Consider the following 22,108-nt stretch of genomic DNA (forward strand, 5'->3'; position numbering starts at 1 on the left):
CCCCTCTTGCCCTCAGCCTTTTTATTTTTTAAAATTTCTGTTCCAAGCAAAGGGAGTGGAATTTTAAACTTAAGCTTAGTGGCCAGGGATCAAGTAGCAAATGGTATTCATGCTTCTAGTTTACTAAGAAGAGAAATGGGATTGGAGCTATTTAAATAAATTCCACTTCAATGTTGCCATTTTAAAGCCTTGTTTTGAAGTTAGTTTCTCAAACTATGATGTCAACATCAAAGTTAGGTAAGTTTCTCTAAGGATATTCTCTTGCCTATAGTGCCCAGTGAGTTGCAAAGGAGAGCTCTTTTTAGGCAGGCCCCTCTCATCTGTGCTTTGCTAAGCAATCTGTCCTTTTTCCAAAGGAAGGTGCTGGGAAGTGCAGAGAAAAAGATAGGACTCAGAGCATTTCACTTGGAGAGAAGACTTTACTTTTGAAAGTAAACATTTATTGGGAATGAATACATTTGTCCTTCTTTTTACCCTTGCATTTGTGGCCAAAATATATATTGTGTCTTATGTCTGTCCCCACAGTGCTTTGTACTCTTTAGTACATTTCACGTACAGTACCTTTTGTATTTCTTATGTTTTTGACAGTCACTATCATTTCAATTAAATCACAAGGCAACCCTGGCTAGAGGTTAAATGACTATTTCAAGATGACTTCATAAATGACTTCGAATTCTTTCTTTCTGATTCTCCCCATTTTTGTCTCATCTGCCATATATTTATAGATTTTCATGTTGACATGTTCAACTATGACTTATTCTTGCTTTAGTCTTCTGTTTACCCATGTTGAACTAGTGATAATTATTTTGTTTCCCAGTAACTTCCAAGCCATCATTGTCTTCCCTTCCTCTGAAACCACCCTTTGATTCTGATTTTCTCCATTGTTAGTGGTACTAGACCCCACTAAACTTACTCGAGTAGGAGTGGGTGCTCAATAAATGTTTATATGCTCGGAAAATGAAAGAATAAGCATGCCATTGTACAAACATTCTCTGTTTTTCCTCTACCACCTTCTTTCTCTGTATCTTATTTATTTATTACCAGATCATTATTTATTTTTTTCTACCATGTTTTTTTCTTCCCTAAAAATCACTGTCTTCATTCCTATAGTATCCTCGTTGCTTCCATTCCCTTCTCATTAAAGTCTGTTTTCCACAAAACTGCTAAAATAATCTTTGGTTTTATGTAGCCTTTTCACATCATAGGAGCAGTTCTTATCCTGATAATTCAAAAGTCCTCATAAGACAAAAGAAGGAACTAATAATCATTTAGAATTACACTGATCCTTCACCTTGCTGTGTTTATGTTTCTGGACCACAAGAATAATGTCATTTATAGGGAGATCACTTATCTTGCAAATTCTGTTCTTGGCAACCTACCTTAAAAAAAATAAGCTAACAATGCTTGAGGAGCTGAAGTAGATGTAAAAAAAACACAGCTCATACTTGTTTAATTCAAATCAGAAAATATTTCCTTAGGGCCATGGTATAAAAACACCATGCTAGACATTTTGGAGGCTCAAAGGTAGCAATGATTAGTTATTTTCTAGGAATATTCAATCCAGTGAGAAACACGAACCTGTTGCCTTACTCAATCTTAACATCCAGTCCCCAAAAATGTGGTTTCTTGCATGTGTGTGTTCAGGTGCTTCACTCCTGTCTGACTCTTTGCGGCCCCATGGACTGTAACCTACCAGGCTCCTGTGTCCATGGGGTTATCCTGGCAATAATACTGGAGTGTATTGCCATTTCCTCCTCCGACAACCCTGAGTCTTCTGCATATCCTGCATTGGCAGGCGGATTCTTTACCACTGAGCCACCTGGGAAGTCTGTGAGGTTTCTTGGCCCACAGCCAATGAAAACCTGGGAAGTAGAAAGACAGTACATCTCTCCACTAACAGTCAGTGTCCTAAGAGCAGCAGGCATATAACTGACGTTGATGGAACATATGGAATCTATATTTAAAACAGTGTGCAAGTGAGCATATGAAATAGTTTTAAAACTCTGGAGTCATGTAATATGGTTGCAAGGAGTTCCTGAGGGCATATGACTCCATGTTACAGTTTTTTATAGTCTTTCTATGACATTGTACCATCAAGGGAAGTTTGTTCAGTAGAAAAACAAGGAAGTAACTAATGCATTTCCAAGAAACATACAACAAAAATGGTTCAAGTTTATTGGTCAAAGCAGTAGAAACTTCCTATATTAAGAATTGATTTATGTGGCATAGCTGCACCATCATTGTTAGACTTACTGTTTTTACTATGTGTACACCAGCATGGAAGTGCACCCCCAAATGACTTTATTCATCCTCAGCAGTTGTCTAACGGTTCTTGTCTGCAAAGCTCCATGTCGTTTTCCTGCCCTTCCTTCTCAAGGGCAGATCTTAAAGATCCAAGAGATGATATTCTAACCTTAGTGTCCAGAGTACACCAGACTTATAACAGAGTGTGTTTTCAAGACCAGGGACACTGGATTCTTTCCTTAGATATTGCTTTGCAACTTGTATTGCCCTCTAGATTCACCTACCAGAAAAACAAGTCCTACCCTCACAGGGCTCCTAACATAAAGGATTCTCAGCAAACATGGATTTTCTGTCTCAGCTCTTACTTCTAAATGGGAGTCCTGAGAGATCACTGCCTGGGTCAGCTGGAAAAATAAAAAGCCCCAGCCTGTGTACTTGGCTCATGCCTTTTCCCTAGATCATGAGAATAAACTTGCCCCTGTTTTCTAAAAATGAAACAATAGCTCACACCAGCAGGCTGAGGGCTAGGGCCGATCAGGAAGCCAGCCTGCTCACTTTGTCACCTGTTCTGTGTCAGGCGTGTTCCCATGGTCCCCACCTGAGGTGTTCCTGTCAAATGGGGGAAACAGACATGTTTGTGACATTCACAGTCCAGCCTTTTGAGTTCTGCAGTAATGAGCTCCGCTGTGTTCCGGGAACACAGAAAGGGGGAAGTTAACTGCTCAGGGGAGCTCATAAAGGCTTTGGGATAAATGATGTTAGAACTAAGTCTAAAGCCTGAGAAAGAGATTGTAAAGTGGAGAAGGAGGAGAATGACACCCCTAGACAAAAAGCAGAACAAAGCAACAGTGAGAAGCACAGAGCAAATGCAGAGAGCAGGGGCCAGGAAGGAGGCTGGTGCAAGGACAGGGTGGTGGCGGCCAGCCTTAGTGCCAGACATCACTGGTTTTGCTGACTTTGCTGGTGACATGCCATCCTGTGAGAAGCATTTCAGTTTTATAAGGACATTTTTTTGGGGGAGGGGGACAGGAGAGGAGTGCTTAAGTACTTTTGTCCCATGTGCATGTTGTACATGATTTTTAAGATGTATTCATATAAATACAGAAATAATAAGCTGTGGAAAGACTGTGATGGCCTATCGATTCTGGAAAAAAAAAAGTGTGAACAGGGAAGTTTCTATTTTAGAGAATGCAAACAACCAGAAAAGACAACTTTCTGGTGAGTTTAAGTGCATGCCATGCATGTTCTATAAAACAAATAATGGGGCTGTAATTTAAAAGCAAGCCACAACAATAATCAGTCTCTAAGAATGCATTTTTATCCACTTACATGACTGAAAAGCAAATATAAAGGTACAAAGTCAGCAAAATTACAAAAAAATTTGAGAAAAGTCCTGCTTACCATTGAATATGAGTGCAAAAATTTTTTTCAAAAAATTATTTCGGGAAAAATGATGTGAAACATAGTAGAACAAACAGAATGGAATCCTGGTGTGCCACTCACGGTACAGTAAAAGCATATCTTTTATTGGGAAAGAAAAATGGATTTCTAAAAAGAAATGTATTTCAGTGAACATTTAAGCTATATAACAAGCTCTCAAAATGGTAACAAAAATATCATAAAAGTTTTCATCTTCATCCTGAGAACTTGAAAGTTATCACCTTCAGAGCCAGGTAAATAGAGACTGAAAATCCACATCATTACCATAATCTAAATCATCATTGGGACTTCCTGGTGGTCCAATGGCTGACTCCGCACTTCCATTGCGGGCGCTGGGTTTGATCCCTGGCTCCGCCCCCCACCCCCCACCGGGGGACGGGGAGGGGGGCTCAGCGGTAAAGACTCCACCTCCCGATGCAGGAGACACAGGAGAGGAGGGTTTGATCCCTGGGTCAGGAAGGTCCCCTGGTGAAGGGCATGGCAACCCACTCCAGTGTTCTTGCCCGGAAAATCCCATGGACGGAGAAGCCTGGCGGGCTACACAGTCCATGGGGTCGCAAAAGAGTCAGACACAACTTATCGACTAAACAAGTTAGCGAACGAGATCCCAGGTGCCTCAACTAAGAGTTCACATACTGCAGCTAATGCCCTGCATATTGCAAATAAAAGGCTGTTCGTGCTGCAAATAAGACCTGACACAGCCAAATATATAAATAAAAAAATTTTAAAAAGAATTTCAGTGTTAAAAAGTCATTTTTGGAACTCACTGCAGTGCAAATTTAGTCCGCGCCCTGTGCAGGGGGACCACGCCTCCATTCTTTATAGTGTTCTGTTGCAGGGTAACGCCTTTGTCTTCATCTCTGGGCCACAGATTGTTATACTAATAAATTTAAATCTTGAGTCTGAGAGAAGTAATGAATTCTGCTTCAGATGGGCTGGATTCGTTTGTTGCATATGGCTTATTTCTGTGACCAAAAGGGCGTGTTTCTTTTCTGGGATGTTTTGTGTTGCTGGACTTGCCACCGAGGAGGGTAGGGGCAGGGTAGCGCAGGGGTGTCTGGTAACCAGTAGCCTGTGGTTAACATCTGTGGCAGTCCATCTTCTGCCCATAACACGGTATTCTAAGCATAGAACATAGTTGGAGGTAAATCTGAATAAGAAGTCTCTTTCCTGTGTGTTATATATAAATGAGGTTACTTGCCTTGGATTTGTTCAGATTTGCAGTAGAATAGTGTGACAAATGTCTGTACCTTTTTTCTCTGAGTTCTTATTATATGTATTATTATATTTAAATTAGTGCCATATAATTCTTAAATGTAGTACTCACTTATTCCCTTAATATTATTCTGTATATCCTAAACTACATTTTTAGCTGCTTAAAGATACCTTTATTATTTTAATCCCCCAATAGGAGTGGGACAGTAGTGATGGCTTATTTTATTATTTGTGTTAAGGTTTGTGGCATAGTGGAAATTCAGAGGCCTAAGTCTTATTTTTGACCTACCTCCTAACTAAAAGAATACAGTGTAATATTGTGTAAATTTCTTTACTTCTTGTTCCTTCATTCATCTGTAAAATGGGCGTAGACTATATATTTTTCTTTTTTACATTTCCTTATTTGAAAAAGTTTAAGAAGATCACTGTAAATTCACCCACAGTTCTAAGAAATAATATTAATACAGAGAGATCCTGTGTATACTTCATCCAGTTGCCTCCAATGAGTACATCTTGCATAACTCCAGTACAGTATCACAACCGGGAAATTGACATTGATACAGTTCACTGACCTTATTCACATTTTACCAGTTTTACATGCACTTGTGTGTGTGCAGTACTGTCACATGTGTGCATCATGTGACCAATGTCACATTGAAGGTTCAGAGCAGTCCCAGCACAAGGGGCCCCCAAGTTGCCCTCGGATAGCCACACCTACCTCTTTCCTGCCTCTGCTGCTGCTGCTGCTGCTAAGTCGTTTCAGTCGTGTCCAACTCTGTGCAACCCCATAGACGGCAGCCCACCAGGCTCCCCCGTCCCTGGGATTCTCCAGGCAAGAACACTGGAGTGGGTTGCCATTTCCTTCTCCAATGCATGAAAGTGAAAAGTGAAAGTGAAGTCGCTCAGTCGTGTCCGACTCTTCGAGACCCCATGGACTGCAGCCTACCAGGCTCCTCCGTCCATGGGATTTTCCAGGCAAGAGTACTGGAGTGGGGTGCCATTGCCTTATCCTAATTCCCTTGAGAGCCACTCAAGTGGAGGAGGTCATCAAGAAGATGTGACCCAAGGATTGGACCTGGGCAACGGGAGGCTCCTCATCCCCTCCCCTGTCCTTGGAGTGTACATTCTGCCCACTGTTTGTACAGTAGGAGCTGTTTCTAAGCAGCCTTAGAAGAGTAAGGTGTTGCTGAGACCATCAAGATTAGATCGTGACTGAACTCAGTTACAGCCTCTGGACAACCCTGAATATTCATTGGAAGGACTGATGATGAAGCTGAAGCTCCAATACTTTGGCCACCTGATGTGAAGAGCTGACTCATTGGAAAAGACCTTGATGATGGGAAAGATTGCTGGCAGGAGGAGAAGGGGGCAACAAAGGATGAGGTGGTTGGATGGCATCACTGACTCAATGGACATGAGTTTGAGCTAACTTCAGGAGATGGTGAAGGACAGGGAAGCCTGACATGCTGCCATCTATAGGGTCATAAAGAGTCAGACATGACTTAGTGGCTGAACAACAACAAGAATAAGCTGTTAAGATTCTGGTGGGTGTGCAGAGATTTAGTCATCTGGTAGCTGCCCAAGGCAAGCCTCCTATGTAAATTCCCTTGTTTATTGAAATTACCACCCGCCACTTGGAGTGGCTGCCTCTTTCTTCCGTTTCTTTCTATGTATGGAGACCAGTTCCAGATTTCACCCAGGAAGATTCTGAGGTTTTGAACAAACCACAAGTTGTTGCATGTATCAGTAGTTTGTTCCTTTTAATTACCGAGTGGTATTCCATGGTATGGATATATCACAGTTTGTTTAACTAATTGGAGAGTATTTGGTTTGTTTCCTGTTCTGGGCTGTTATAAATAAAGCTACTGTGAACATTCTTATACACATTTTGTACATGAATGTACACTTTTATAAAGTTTTGTTTCTCTAGGCTTAATGTCCAAAAGTAGAGTTGCTGGTTCAATTATAGGAAGAACATGTATGTTTAGTCTTGTAAAAAACTGCCATAGTTTTTCCTGTAGTGACTATGTCATTTTAAATTCACACCAGCGATGTGTCTCGAGTTAAATTTGTGAGGTGTCGGTTGAGGGATGCATGCTTATGCTTAGGGATGTGCGGCACTTCCGCACCGTTTGTTAGAAAGCTGTCTTTCCTCCTTTAAACTGCATCTTCACCTTTGCAGAAATCAGTTGGGCGAGTTTGTATGGGTCTTGTTTGGGCTCTGTGTTGTGTTCTGTGGACCTCTGTGTCTCTCCATCTGCAAATGTCACACTGTTTTGAGTATAGTAGTTATAGAATAAACCTTTATGCACAGTGGAGTGACTACTCTCACTTTTTTCTTTTTTATCAAAATTGTTTCAGTTATTTTAGGCTCTATGTCTTTCCATATACATTTTAGAGTGAGCATGTCCATATATAGAGATTATCATGTTAGATGAAGTAAGCCAGAGAAACACAAATATTAATATCATATATCACTTATATGTGGAATCTTAAAAAATGAACTTATATACAAAGTAGAAATAGACTCACAAACATAGAAAATAACCTTATGGTTACCAAGGGGGTTTGAGGGAGGGTTAAATTAGGAGTTTGTGATTAACATACACACATTGCTATATATAAAATAGATAACCAGCAAGGACCTACTGTATAGCACAAGGAACTGTACTCAATATTTTGTCATAACCTATAAGGGAAAAAGATTTGAAAATGAACATTTTAATATACAAATATATTAAATATATATAACTGAATCACTTTGCCGTACACCTGAAACTAACATAACATTATAAATAAACTATTTTTTGAAGTCTTTTGAATTTTCAGGAAACAGATTATTCTCTGCATGTTTTTGCTAGGTTTATACCTAAGTGTTTAATTTTATTTTGAGTGATTGTAAGTGTAACTGTGTTTTAAATTTCAGTTTCCATGTGTTTGTTATAAGTATTGCAATATATAGAAATGTGATTGTCTCTTGCATTGTTCATCTTGTATTCTGTGACCTTGGTGAGCTACATTTGGAATCCTTTTAGCTCTGGAAAATCTAAAAGGACAGTGAATAATTGTTCTTTATCTGCAGTGAAGATGGAATGAGTAGAAACCAAGTTAAGTTTTCTGGAGTAGAAACTAGGTTGTGTGTGTTAGTTGCTCAGTTGTGTCTGACTGTTTGTGACCCAACGGACTAAAACCTGCCAGTCTTTCTGTCCATGGAATTCTCCAGGAAAAAATAGTAGAGTGGGTTGCCATTTCCTCCTCCAGGAGATCTTCCCAACCCAGAGGATTGAACCCAGGTCTCCTGCATTGTAGGCAGATTCTTTACCATCTGATCCGTGAGGGGAGCCCAAGTCCAACCAGAAGAACTTACTAACCCAAAACGGGACCACTTTAGTAGACTTGCCTAGAAAATGCCTCCTCCTTTGAGAGTTCTGACAGTGCCATAGTTAGCTTTTCCTGGAAGACATACTGCTTGATTTAGATAATCTATTCAGTTCCCTAGTAAAGCCCCAAGATCTCTTGATTCCTTTAAAAATGTACTGGTAACAATATTCTCAAAGTAGAAGAATCAAGACTTAAATAAGTGTGTGTGTGTGTGTGTATTAAGTCTCTCTACTTTAAGAGCTGGATTACTCAATAAATCTGGAATGTCTTTTAGTTTGTAGCCTCCAAGATAAATATCTATTATATTTTAAAGTTCTTGCTTAGGAAATAAATAGTTGCTGCTAGAAACTACATGTATATTTCCCTCATGAGCACCTGCTAAAAAAACACCAGTGAAGAGTATGTAAGTCATTGTCAATGAATTGAGTCCATCAGTGAGATCAATATGACCTCGGATATCCTAGAGAGGAATGCAAATCTCTGCAAAACCAAAAGCCTGATTTAGTCATTCATGATTCACAAACAGCATTTCCTGGTAACAACCCAAGATAGCATCAACCTGCCCTTCAAAATCTTGAACATTCATTGCATAAACCCAGCAATATAGAAACCAACAGGAGATTCTTTATTTCATTAATTTAGTATTACTATAAATGAATAGTGCAACATAACTTCTGGTGTTACAGAGGTTGAGGACTTAGCCATTTTACTTGAGTAATTTTTATTAAAATCTTCTAAAATTAAAGCACATACTTCCCTCCCCACTGAGGATGAACACAGCAACTTAAGAACATCAGATACCATGCTTTTAATGTGGAGACTCTTATGTCACTCAGAGTCATTAACATCTGAATGAATGGCTCCCAATTGCCATAATTTTGCAGATTTTTGGTGTTCTTCCTCTGTTTAAAGATACTTGGGTGTGCCTCTTCTTCTTCAAAATCTTACTTTAAAACCAAGTCTAAATTCATGGTTCTGAGGATAGTCTTACCACTTTACTACAGCAAAGCTCACAGTCTTTAAGACTGATAGTTCCTTTCTCAACACGGAGAGGTTCTACCAAATTCTCTATAATATTTGTAGAAGTCTGTGTCTAAGATATGTGGAACACTCCTGACTTTAAAAGAGGAATGCAGAAAAATGGAGGATACTAGCTGTTTTCTGTTCTGATGTAAGCTAGGCAGTTAGTGTGAGCGAGGGCAACTGTACAGGTCACATCAGCACCACTTTTAATCATCAAGTGCATGGACTTCCTAAGTGTAGCCAAGACTCTTCTTATCAGCAAGGTCAGCTTCCGGTGTGAGGAAACTGAAGTGCAAGTGCAGGAAATGACCTGCAATAGATTTGGCATCGGGAAGGCCGTGCTGATGACTGTGTTTGCCCTGAGCTCCGTGGGATCCGAATCACTGCAAAAGCGAGGAAGGGTGTGGCGTGGGTGCTGTAGGGCTATATATATTGCAAAGCAATATGTGTTCCTCTGTGTGTATTAGGTTTCAGTGGCCTTAAGAGGCTAAAAGTGTATTGAGGAGAGCATAAATATATAATAAGCGAATAGAAGAGAATAGGTCCTCTATACGTTCCATTTGTGAATCTTTATGGTAAGCACCTCAGGGGCTCCAGGCTTTCTTGAAATCAAAGTCAAGAAATATTTCACATTCAGAAGTACTTTTTAAACTAAAAGTTTTGATTGTCCCCACATAAAATATTAATAGCATATTAGACTTAAAATTTAAACTCCAGGATGAAGTATTGGGTTGGCCAAAGAAGTTCATTCAAGATTTTCTATGACACAAAAAAACCAGAACTACTTTTTTTTTTTTTTGCTAACCTAATAAATCAGGAAAACAGATTTTGTTTCCTGCCTTCAAATCATTAGATGCCTTGTCAGATTTATGACTCCCAAAGTGGGATGGTAGAGTCATTGCCCTGCCTGGATTTGAAGGTTGTGGTAGAGAAGAGTACAAGTGCTTCTCACTGGCTCCCTCCCCTTCCTTCTCCCCCAAACATAATCCAGCATCCACTCTTTTTGATTTTACTTCCTGTTTCTCAAGTTCTTCCCACCATCACTATCCAAGCATCTCTACATTAGACTACTGCTTGCACACCCCTGGCTCATTTTGCCGTGTGTTAGGGTTCTGTTTCCCCTGTAAGAGGTTACTGTACCATGAATTTGGTTTACAACACAGGTGTATTCTCTTACTGATTTGGAGGTCAGAGATCCACAGATACTCACTGGGCTACAGTCAAAAGGCAGGGGTGGTTTCTTCTGGAGACTCTAGGGGCAAATCCATTTCCTTGCCTTCTCTGGCTTCTGATGGCCCCGTCTATGTTTCTTGTTTTGTAGGCTCTTCCTCCATTTTCAAAGCATATTATTCCATTGTCTGCTTCTGTTGTTACATGCCCCTCTCCTCTATGGTGAAATCTCCCTCTGCCTCCCTCTTATGAGGACTCTTGTGATTACATTTAGGGTTCATCTGGATAATTCAGGGTAATCTCTCTATCACAGGATCCTTAACCTAGTCACATCTGCAGAGTCACTTTGCTATTTAAGGTCAGGTTCCTGGGATTAGGACATGGATGTCTTTGGAGGCCATTATTCAGCCTACTGAATAACGCTGGAGAAGACTCTTGAGAGTCCCTTGGGCAGCAAGGAGATCAAACCAGTCAATCCTAAAGGAAATCAACCCTGAATATTCATTGGAAGGACTGATGCTGAAGCTGAAGCTGCAATACTTTGACCACCTGATGCAAAGAGCTGACTCCTTGGAAAAGACCCTGATGCTAGGAAAGATTGAGGGCAGAAGGAGAAGGGGACAACAGAGGATGAGATGGCTGGATGACATCACTGACTCATGAGTTTGAGCAAACTCAGGGATATAATGATGGACAGAGAAGCCAGGCATGCTGCAGTTCATGGGGTCACAAAGAGTTGGACACGACTTAGCAACTAAACAACAACAGCATTCAGCCTGCTGTGCCTTATATCCACTCAGTCTCTGTCAGTTCACCTTGACCCTACAGAGAGACACATGGCACACCAGCTCTATAACCCTTCCTCTTCCCAGTTAAAGCCCCATCTGTGAATTCTATGATCTGAGCATTAAGACCATAGTTCTTTACCGTTCCTTGTATAACCTTAGTTTGCTAAGGCTGTCATACTTTGCTATAAGTACTATGAACTCTGTTGCTCAGGCAATGGAAATTTATATTCTCACACTTCTGAAGGCTCAAAACCCATGGTCAAGGTCCTGGCCAGGTGTGATATCTTCAGCATTCTCTCTCTCTTTGAGTTGAAGATAGTCACCTTTTCTCCATGTCCTCACATGGTCATCCCTTGGTCTGATGTGTTATCTCTGTCCTAATGTCTTTTCTTATGAGGACACCAGTCATACTGGGTTAGAGCCCACCTCTAAGACCTCAGGAGAAGGTGATGGCAACCCACTCCAGTCCTCTTGCCTGGAAAATCCCATGGACAGAGGAGCCTGGTGGGCTGCAGTCCATGGGGTTGCCAAGAGTTGGACACGACTGAGCGACTTCACTTTCACTTTTCACTTTCATGCATTGGAGGAGGAAATGGCAACCCACTCCAGTGTTCTTGCCTGGAGAATCCCAGGGACGGGGGAGCCTGGTGGACTGCTGTCTATGGGGTCGCACAGAGTCGGACACAACTGAAGTGATTTAGCAGCAGCAGCAGCAGCAGCTAAGACTCATTTTGTGTTAATTACCTATTTGAAGGCCCTATCTCCAAATACAGGTACATGCTGAGGTACTAGGAATGAGAGTTTCAGCACATGAATTTAGGAGGGTAGGGAGATACAATTCAGCTCATAACATATGATCTAGCCCCCTCTATCTCTTTGACCTCATCTCATGCCCTGTAACAGACTACTTTGGTCACCAGCCTCACTGGCTTTCTTTCAAGCTCTTGAACTTGCTCTGCTTTCCTTCCCTAACTGCTCTTCACCAAGATAGCACCATCTCTCATCAGACCTCACTCCAAACATCACTTCCTGCTATGGACTGAGTGTTTGTGTCCCTCGGCCCCAGCTGCAGATTCATATGTGGAAGTCTAAACCCCCGTGTGATGGTGTTGGAGATGGGACCTTTGGGAGGTAATTGGATTTGGTTGAGGTCTTTGGTGGGTAGAGCCCCACTGATGTCCTCATACAGTCCAGCGTTCTCTCTCTCTGCCACAGGGAACACAGCTGTATATGAGCCAGGGAGCCAGCCCCCACCAGGCACCAGACCTGCCAGTGAGTTGACCTTGGACTTAACCTCCAGAACTGTGAGGAATAAATGTTGTTTAAGCCATCCAGTAGATGGTATTCTTGATATAGCAGCCCAGACCAACAAAGATACTCTCTTGGAATTTCCTTCTCATCTGACTTTCCCCCTTTCATGTGCTCAGAGTTTCTCTGTATACTTCTCAAATCGGAGTATTTGTTGCAGTTGTTATATTATTTATGTTTGTGAGGAAGTATAGAAGTGGATACTTCCCTAATAGCTTCCTGATAGCTCAGTTGGTAAAGAATCCACCTGTAATGCAGGAGACCCCGGTTTGATTCCTGGGTCTGGAAGATCCGCTGGAGAAGGGATAGGCTACCCACTCCAGTATTCTTGGGCTTCCTTTGTGGCTCATCTGGTAAGGAATCTGACTGCAATGCAGGAGACCTGGGTTCAATCCCTGGGTTGGGAAGATCCCCTGGAGAAGGGAACGACTACCCACTCCAGTATTCTGACCTGGAGAATTCCATGAACATCCATGGGGTTGCAAAGAGTCGGACACAACTGAGCAACTTTCACTTTCATAGAAAGTTAACACTTCCACTCAGTCACTCTCCTTGAGGCCCCATAGACTGTAGCCCTCCAGGCTCCTCTGTCCATAGAATTCTCCAGGCAAAAATACTGGAGTGGGTTGCCATTCCTGACCTAGGGATCAAATCCAGGTCTGCTGCATTGCAGGCAGATTCTTCACCATCTGAGTCACCAGTTTGTATAGTTCACTTATTTATGCCCCTCCTTCCCACTGATCTCAAGTAGGAATATAGGGACTTTTGTACATTTTTAGTATATGTATATATATTTATCACTTTTAACCCTTGTACCTACAATACCTAGTAAAAATATTTGTTAAATGAATGCTTACTTTTCAAGCAAACACTCTTTTCAAAGGTCTACTAAAATACCTTTCTTATTATCACTGGTTAAAAAAAAGAGATTGGTTTATGTGTGGGTTGAATAAATATTCAAGCTTTAGAATTTTTATCTCCTTTGAAATCTTTTTATACAACCTCTTTTATAAAGAGTTGCAGGAAAATGATCTTTAAATAAGAAAATTAAAGAGACATTTTAGTTGGAAATTAATGTATTAACATATACTTTAAAATTGTGTGTTACACAGAGATGCAGAAGGTGTTTATATAGTGTCTATCACTTGTCTGCTGTTTTCCTGGAAGACTGTACATGCTTCTGGCTGTAAACAACTTATTTGCCTTTTGAAGCTAGAGAATAAATTGTGGCTTATTCATATTTTACCTTCTTTTTATAGAATGTCCCTTAAATAGCTATCATGTGAACAAAAGACTTCAACTTTAAAAAAACTGAACGTGTGCCCGTTGACGTTCATAAACACATATGAGTCATTTGGTCTATGTAGAGTCCTGTGATAGTGCTATTTGGCTGCCAGCCAAGTTTCATTTCTTATACTGGGGATGTCAGGGCCACATAGTTGTGTTTATAAGGAGAATTTCAATATACATAACCTGTTAAATGACTTGCAGAATCCCAGCCTCCTAACTATTCTGTCTTTGAAAGCAGTAAATTAGATGCCACCATTCTAGAATATCAAACTAATGCAAAATTCCTACTAAATTAGTAAAGGTTATGTCAGAACAGAGTTCCTGTTTTCAGAAAATCAAAAATTAAAGTTAACCCAGAGGCTAAATACATTTTAAAAAAATTGGTGGAACGTAGTTTCTTCTGCACAATTTGCAGTGGTAAACTGCTACCGGTGCATTTTAGCAACAGCCAAAGCAGTGTTATCTCTTGGCTCATTTCTTGAGTTGAAGACGAAAGCAGATGTCAGCAGGTGAGAAGGTTCACCTCTGTTTGGCATGTTTCCCAGCCTGCAGCCTGCCCTCTGTCTCTGGTTTGGAGACTCATGCAGGACCCCACTGATACGAAGAAGATTGTTACTGTTGTTGAATAAGCTCTGGGATATAGAGCAAAACAAGGAATGATGTGCTATCACTAAACACTTCCTGCTTCCTGCCCATCTTCCACTGCGGATTCTATTTCCTATGTTTTCTTGAGTGAGGTTAGAGCTCAGGAAGCGGGATGATTTGGACCATGGTGAGAGATGTTGATGACACCCATTGGGCTCACTCCAGGCAGAAGCTTTTAAGAAAGAGGTGGGTTTCGTTATTTATCCCTTCCTGGTTTTATTGCTATTTTTGTTTTCCTTATGATCACTCAAGGTCCCCAGAAGCCTTATGTACCTCTAGCTGCCCGTGGTGATCCATCCGTTCTCTCTGAGCAGAGCCCCATTCTTTTCAGCAGAGCCTCCTTTCTGTATGTCTGTGGTCCCTTTGATGCATGTCGGATTGCTGCAGCATTTTTTCTTTCCTTTATCAGCAAACTGGATATGAACTACTCTCACAAGCTAATTCTCAGTAAGTGCTGCCAGAGAGAAAGGGTTACAGTTCATTGCCTATTCACCATGCATCAATTACTTCACCGGATATTGCCCTTTGATCCTTCTTACCAACCTGTCATCCCTATTTTATAGATGAGGACAAGACCTTGAAATGCAGAGAAGTTAATAAACTTTCCCCAATCAACCACCTAGCAAGTGGCAGGGCTGGAATTTGATTCCAGTAATATATGATTTCACAGCAAACATAGACTCATTTTCCTGGGATATTTACAGTTTAACCAAGGATTCTGGGTTAACGATGTAAATATGGTTTAACCCTGTTGATAAAATTTCTGGCATGATTCTTAGCTATTGGAATGTAATCTCAACAAGGGATCTTTATGGCACTATCCCTGGTGGCTCAGATGGTAAAGAACTTGCCTGCCAATGCAGGAGACATGGGTTCAATCCCTGGGTTGGAAAGATGCCCTGGAGAAGGAAATGGCAACCCACTCCAGTATTCATGCCTGGAGAATCCCATGAAGAAGCCTGGTGGGCTCTAGTCCATGGGGTTGCAAAGAGTCAGACCTGACTGAGCGACTAAGACTTACTTTCGCTTTCAAGTTGAATCATATAGATAGTTGCCTACTTAAATGATTTTTTTTTAATTTAATGGTTATAACTAAAAACACTAGTTTATTAGCATTAATTTTTATATGGTATGTTAAAGTTATGAAACCTTCTTTCTTATTTGCTTCTCGAAATAACATTCTGAGGAGTTAAGGACAGAAATGGGGAGATTAGGCCTGAAGTTATTGTCGTAGTCCAAAGAAATTGATGGTGGCAATAGAAATAAAATACATAGATTAAAAATATGTAGCAGGGGGTAGCAGACAGAGGAGGATGCAAGGAAAAAATAAAAAAGTCCAAGGTTGGACAAATTGGGAGAATAGCACTGAAATATACACTTTACCATAGGTAAAATGGATAGCCATGGGACTTTGCTGTCTTACACAGGGAGCTCAACCCAGTGCTCTGTGACAACCTAGAAGGGTGAGGTGGGGTGGGAGGTGGGATGGAGGTTCAAGAGAAAGGGGGCATGTGTATACCTGTGGTTGCTTCATGTTGATGTATGGCAGAAACCAACACAATATTGTAAAGCAATTATCCTCCAGTTAAAAAATGAAGAAAATAAAAAAGTCCAGAAACGGGTGTTGGCATGGGAAATATTGTGTATTGGTTCATTTAATACCTCTGCATCCCCTTCCTATATTATATTTCTGTACTTCTGTGGCTGGAACTTCCCGGAATACCTTGCAGCTAGAATTCTGTGTGACTTAGCTTCTGTCAAAGCAGTGTACCCACGTGAGGCATGTGACGAGGCACAGGGAAGACAGTGAGGGGTCGCTGTGTGCCAAATTGATCTTCCGGCAAAATACAGTGTCATGGTTTCCTAGAGTTGCAGGGGCATCTATCGTGGAAGTCTAGCCTTCTGTGCCTGTTGTCATGGGATTTGAGTGCTGGGAGGCAGTGCTGTGGTACATGTGCTAGTGCAGGCTTGTGGTGTGTTTGGACCTTCCTTTTGGCTCTGTGTGGTTGTCTTGTTCAGCAGCCCAGCCTGATCCCCCAGGCTTCTTAGAGAATCTGTTGTCTTGCTCTACAAATAAGAATTGCAATTGGTCCTGCTATCATAAAGTCAAAAGAAGATAAAGAGAGAAGAGGCTGGTTAGCTTCAAGGAGGCTAATTGTGTCTAGTACTGAGAGAATGGAAATTAAATTAATAATGGAAATTTTAAAGTATATATTTATTAAATTTAGTGATATATATATATATATATAATTCACTGTGACTCTAGCAAAAGCATGGGTTTTTTTTGTTTGTTTGTTTCAGAGTAAGTAGAAATCAGTGACAATAAGTTTACGAGTAAACAGTAAGTAGGGAATGGAGGCAGCTCATGCACATGTCTCTATTGATAACTTGACTATGACAGGGAATATAGTAGAGGTGCTGTAATTGAGCAGCATCAGAGGTCAGAAGGTTTTGTTTTGTTTTGTTTTGTTTTTTTAAAGATAAGGGGTAGTGGAGCATCTTTGATTGCTGATGGGAAGTATCAAGAAGAGAGGAGAGAGAGATGAGGGGGAATATCTGTGAGACCTCAGTCAATTACATAATTTCTCTGTGCCTTAGGGCTTCCCTGGTGGCTTTGTTGGTAAAGAATCTGCCTGCAGCGCAGGAGACCTGGGTTCGATCTCTGGGTTGTGAAGATCCCCTGGAAAAGAAATCGGCAACCCGCTCCGGTATTCTTGCCTGGAGAATTCCACGGGCGGAGGAGCCTGGCAGGCTACAGTCCATGGGGTCTCAAAGTCAGACACTACTGAGTGACAAACTGACTCACTCTCTGCCTTAGTTTCCTTAACAAATTTAGATAATAAGATCCTCGTCTTAGAGTTTTTTTGGGTTGGAGTGCAATAATGTCCATGAAGAAATTTTAATGCAATGTCTAGTACTCAATAAGGGCTTAATACCATACTCAGTTGCTCAGTCGTGTCCCACTCTTTGTGACCCCATGGACTTTAGCCCACCAGGCTTGTCTGTCCATGTAACTTTCCAGGCAAGAATACTAAAGTGGTTTTCCATTTCCTACTCTAGGGAAAGGCTTCATAAGCATAGCCATTAGTATTATTGCTATTACTACTATTTTTATTGTTACTGTCTTCTGTATACCTTAGAGTTTTGTGAATATGGAATCATTTTGTCTTCTGAATTTACAAGTCTTCCTTTCAGCTCTTACAAGCTGGTCCCATTGCCATCTTATCATCACTAATTACATTAATTAAGTAAACATTTATCAAGCACCTGAATGTGCCAAATATGCATACATTAGGTGTCTGGGACACAAAACTGAGCAGAACTTGTTCTCCACCTCTAACTAGCATCTGGAACACTAGAGGAGAGGGCTGGGGGAGCATGACTACTTTATACCAAGTTTTATATTATATCAGTCAGAGTGCTAGCAGGAGCAGAACCACTAGGAGGTGTGTGTGTGTGTGTGTGTGTGTGTGTGTGTGTGTTCTATTTATTCATTCCTACATACATGCATGAATACATACATGCGCACACATATTTGTATATTTATTATAGCTAGCTAAGCAAGCCTAAAGTCCATAGGCAGCAAGGCAGGAAGGAAGGATAGTGACCAGACTGAAACCCCACGAGCACGCTTTTCTATCTTAAGATCCTCCTATACTCATTATCCTGGGTCAGTCCAGTTCTTCTGTTGAGCCATCTACCTTCTTGTGAAAGACTGTGTTGAAGTGGGAGGTATTTCTCTCTCATATTCCCATCCACTCTCCCAAATACCTGTTGGACCTTTATTCTAAAGAATTAAATTTATGATAAGCAGATATACAGATTTATTCTAATATGTACTGTTTACTTTCTTGAATACACTCTAGCTGCATTTATTAGCAGATTTTATTTAGTCATCTGTGCAGCTAGTAGAAGTAATTGGCTGTCTGTGAGTTAAGAGCACAACTCGAGCTAAAATGTGAATTCATTAGCTTTCAACTTCAGTTTTTAATTTCACCTGCTGTTTACTGCTCAAAGGAAGGACAAATTGTATTTAAATAAAATGTTTATTTCAGGAGGAACCCTTAGCAACCAGCATTCTTTTTTACTTAAAAATGGCTTCTTAATTTGCCTTGAAAAATTGAAGAAGTTGTGTTAGCCTGTGACAACCACTGATGAATTGGAGAAGCCTTATTTATAGTTCTTATTGCCAAAGGAATTCAAGGCATTGGGTTAGTTAGTCCAACTGTTTTTGTTGCAAGAAGTTGAAACAAAAAGAAACAAAAAATAAAAATTAAAAATAAAAAAAATCTTTTTTTTTGCAAAAAAGAAAGGTAGGGTGAGGTGGGTGGTGTGGGGATTCTGGTGATGAGAAGGGAGAGGCAGGTGAGCAGGCGCAGAGACAACCTGCAACCAGTGTGCTTGGGCGTGGATCTGACGGGCTGGGGAGGGGCATTGGCAGCTCTCAGACGCCTCGTCTCTCTGAGCCCCCCACACGCACCCCCGTCCCATGTTTCTATTTCTCTCCAAAGCCGGCAGCACCCCATTCCTCCTCCCTCTAACCTGGTGTCCTCTACTTTCTCACATGCCCTTAACAGCCTGATCACACCGTCACTCCAAGCCTCCACGGCTACTGGACCTCAGTTTGTGGTCCCTCAGCCTAGGCTACTGAAAGAAAGGATTGTCTTGGTCCTCTGTGCCCAGAGAAATTGTGCGTTGTCCTTTTTGAAAACTGATTCACCCTTTGTGAAAGTGATAGTCGCTCAGTCCTGTCCGACTCTCTGCAACCCCATGGACTGTAGCCCGCCAGGCTCCTCTGTCCATGGGATTCTCCAGGCAAGGATACTGGAGTGGGTTGCCATTCCCCTCTCCAGGGGATCTTCCTGACCCAGGGTTCAAACCCTGGTGTTCTACGTTGCAGGCAGATTCTTTACCGTCTGAGCCACTAGGGTTAATTTATACCTATCAGAACTACATTGTCCAAAATAACAAAAACTTCTTTTCTAACCACTTTGGAGAAATGTGTGGTTTGATCAGAAAAATCACATTTTAGAGTGTGGTTTGGGTCCCAGGTCAATGGCAAAAAACCGGTAACCCCTGAAGAAAATGAACTCTAACGCACTCCTTGAATTGCCAAGAATCTCTTCTTGTTTGCTGTGTGTGTTTGTGCCTAGGATTCAGGCCAGGTGGAGAAAGAGCTGCTCAGAGACACTCAGTGGGAGTGAGGAGAGGAATTCTGGGACATGGGGGTGGGCTCCAGTAGGGACTTGGAAAAGGCTCTGTGAACTATTAGTTTCCGGGGTAGCCTCTCTGTGTGAGGGGCTGAGGAAGGTTCCCGTGAATGGAGACTGTGAGATTCCCCTGGAGCGAAGTTGCCGTGAGAAGAGGTCAGAGGCCGCGAAGCTCGTGTCTGGGGATCCAGCTCCTCCTGGCAGGGGCTGCAGGAGTTTCAGTTCTGGGCTCTACATAGCCACAGCAGCTGGAGTGGACAGGTCTTCTATAGGTCAGCAGCCCCTCAGCAACACAGCTGCCTGTTCTTCTTCAGAAAGAAACTTCTAAGAAAATACTTCCGGAGGGGCCCAAATCCCATCGGCAGAAATAGTCTCTGTGAGCCAAATGTGGAAGAAATTAAAGATGACAGTGATTATCAGCATTGTTATTCTTGACTGTGGATGTTAGAATTCACAGAGTAAGTGGGCTGGTTGTGCAGTGAGCCTCAGACAGGAGGGGGAAGCATTCCTGGGCCTCCCTGGAGACCAGGCTGCTCCGGGTCCTGCCCCTTATAGGAATCTCCGCTGCCAAGGAGTTTGAAAAGTAGAGAACTTTAACTGTGACTTGATTCTGAAATTCTGCCTCATCTCTCAACAGGTTTGCCCTGATATAGCTGGGTGATATTTGTAGAAGGAAGGTTCAGAGTCCCTTAATTTAAAAGCAAAACCAACCCTATTTTCTCTGTGGTGGTTGCGTCACTCAATCGTGTCTTACTCTTTGCGACCCCATGAACTGTACGCCAGGCTCTCCTGTCCATGCAATTCTCCAGGCAAGAATCCTGGAGTGGGTTGATCTTTCCAAGCCAGGGATCAAACCTGGATCTCCTGCACCACAGGCAGATTCTTTACCGACTGAGCTTTGTAGATTTTATTATAAAATAAGTACTGTATTCCTGGAGAGAAAATCCTCCATGAAATGAAACTGAACACTTGGTAAAGAAAAGATTAATATGGTAGCTCTCCTGTAATTATTTTCCACCTATTCTCCAAATTATAGCACAATTCACTCTTTCTTTCTTGGTAGCTTAGGAAATTTCTCTTGACTATGACTCTACTCTTTGCAGCTCCAGCAAGTTGGCATCAAGCCTCCTTAGACTTTTGTTAGTAGTTGCTACCATATAGCACATATAATCACCTGAAAATTCATTCATTTATTTGTTCCCCAAATGCTTATTCAGGGCCCACTCTGTTTCAGATACTCTTCTCGGTACTGGAAGTATCAATACACAAAAACATCCTGGACAATAGACATAAGGAATGGTGAATTATACTTTTGTTATAAGTGCTGTAGAAGAACAGTAGAGTAGACTATGGGAGATGAGGATGGGGTAAGGAGCACTGAAATTTAAATAGGAGGGGTCAGAGTTGGCTTCACCGAGAAAGAGACTTTTGAATGAAGACTGAACGGGTGAGGAAGCCAGCAGTGGGAGGTATGAAGAACATTCCTGGAAGATGGCGCAGCCGGTGAGAATGCCTGAGGCAGGGGTGTGCCTGGCCTGATTCAAGGCCAGCAAGTGTGGGAGGGAGAGGTAAGGATAGAGGAAAGAAGAGGAGAGGGAGAAAATAAGGATATGGGAGGAGGGGCAGGGAAAAACAAACAGGGCCTGGGAGGCCATTGCAAGGACTTTGGATTTTATTCTGGATGAAATGGGGAGTCACTGGAAGGTTCTCAGCTGAAGCAGGGTATGATTTGACTCTGGTTTGTGTGGGATAAGGTGGCTACTACTACTGAGAAGGAACTGGGGTGTGGGAAAGACAGGGCAAGAATGGAGATGGGGATCCAGGGAAGAAACTATTGTAGAAATCAAGGCAAGAGATAAGGGTGGCTTGACCAAGATGGTAACTGTGGAGGTGGTAAGAAGTGACTGAATTCTGGATGTATTCTGAAGGGAGAGGCCGCAGAGTTTTCACTTGAGCTGGGTGTGATGGGTTGAATTAAACTTTGACTTATATAAAATAAGTGGAATATCTAATTACTGTGTGAAGTTCAAAATTCTCTATAGTAAAGTTAAATCTCTAAAGTAAAGTTAAATTTACTATAGTAAAGTAAAGTGAGGTCAACCCATACTGATGTTTCCTCTTTCTCCTTACATTTGTTTGGAAAAATATATGGGTGACTTTAGCCCAGCTTGACCTTAATATTGGACTTCATGGAGATGGTTATTTCTATTCAGAATTTTTCAGAAAGCGTTTTTTAAATACTTACATACTATGTTCTCACTTGCATGATGTTACTATTAATAGAAGGTTTGAAACTTCGGCCAAATTGTCTTCCACCAAAAGTTTTTGCAATAAATTTCTTAAATGTGTGGCTGACTAATCTGTCATTAGGCATGCCAAGTCATGGTTTGTTTA

General features: G+C 41.5%; 1 protein-coding gene across 2 annotated transcripts in view; it reads left to right on the plus strand.

The window, feature by feature from the left end:
- Positions 1 to 22,108, plus strand: part of ZNF704 (zinc finger protein 704) — a 236,492-nt gene that overhangs the window by 23,878 nt on the left and 190,506 nt on the right. Inside the window, exon 2 of one of the 2 annotated variants that reach the window (XM_065902641.1) lies at positions 12,477 to 12,533. The exons of the other annotated variant lie outside the window; for it this stretch is intronic. Coding sequence (XP_065758713.1) covers positions 12,492 to 12,533 — 42 coding nt within the window. The 5' untranslated portion in view covers positions 12,477 to 12,491. The remainder of the gene's footprint in view (positions 1 to 12,476; positions 12,534 to 22,108) is intronic. 2 annotated transcript variants of the gene reach the window in all.

Source organism: Muntiacus reevesi, chromosome 12 (genome assembly GCF_963930625.1).
Source record: "Muntiacus reevesi chromosome 12, mMunRee1.1, whole genome shotgun sequence".
Classification (NCBI taxonomy): domain Eukaryota; kingdom Metazoa; phylum Chordata; class Mammalia; order Artiodactyla; family Cervidae; genus Muntiacus; species Muntiacus reevesi.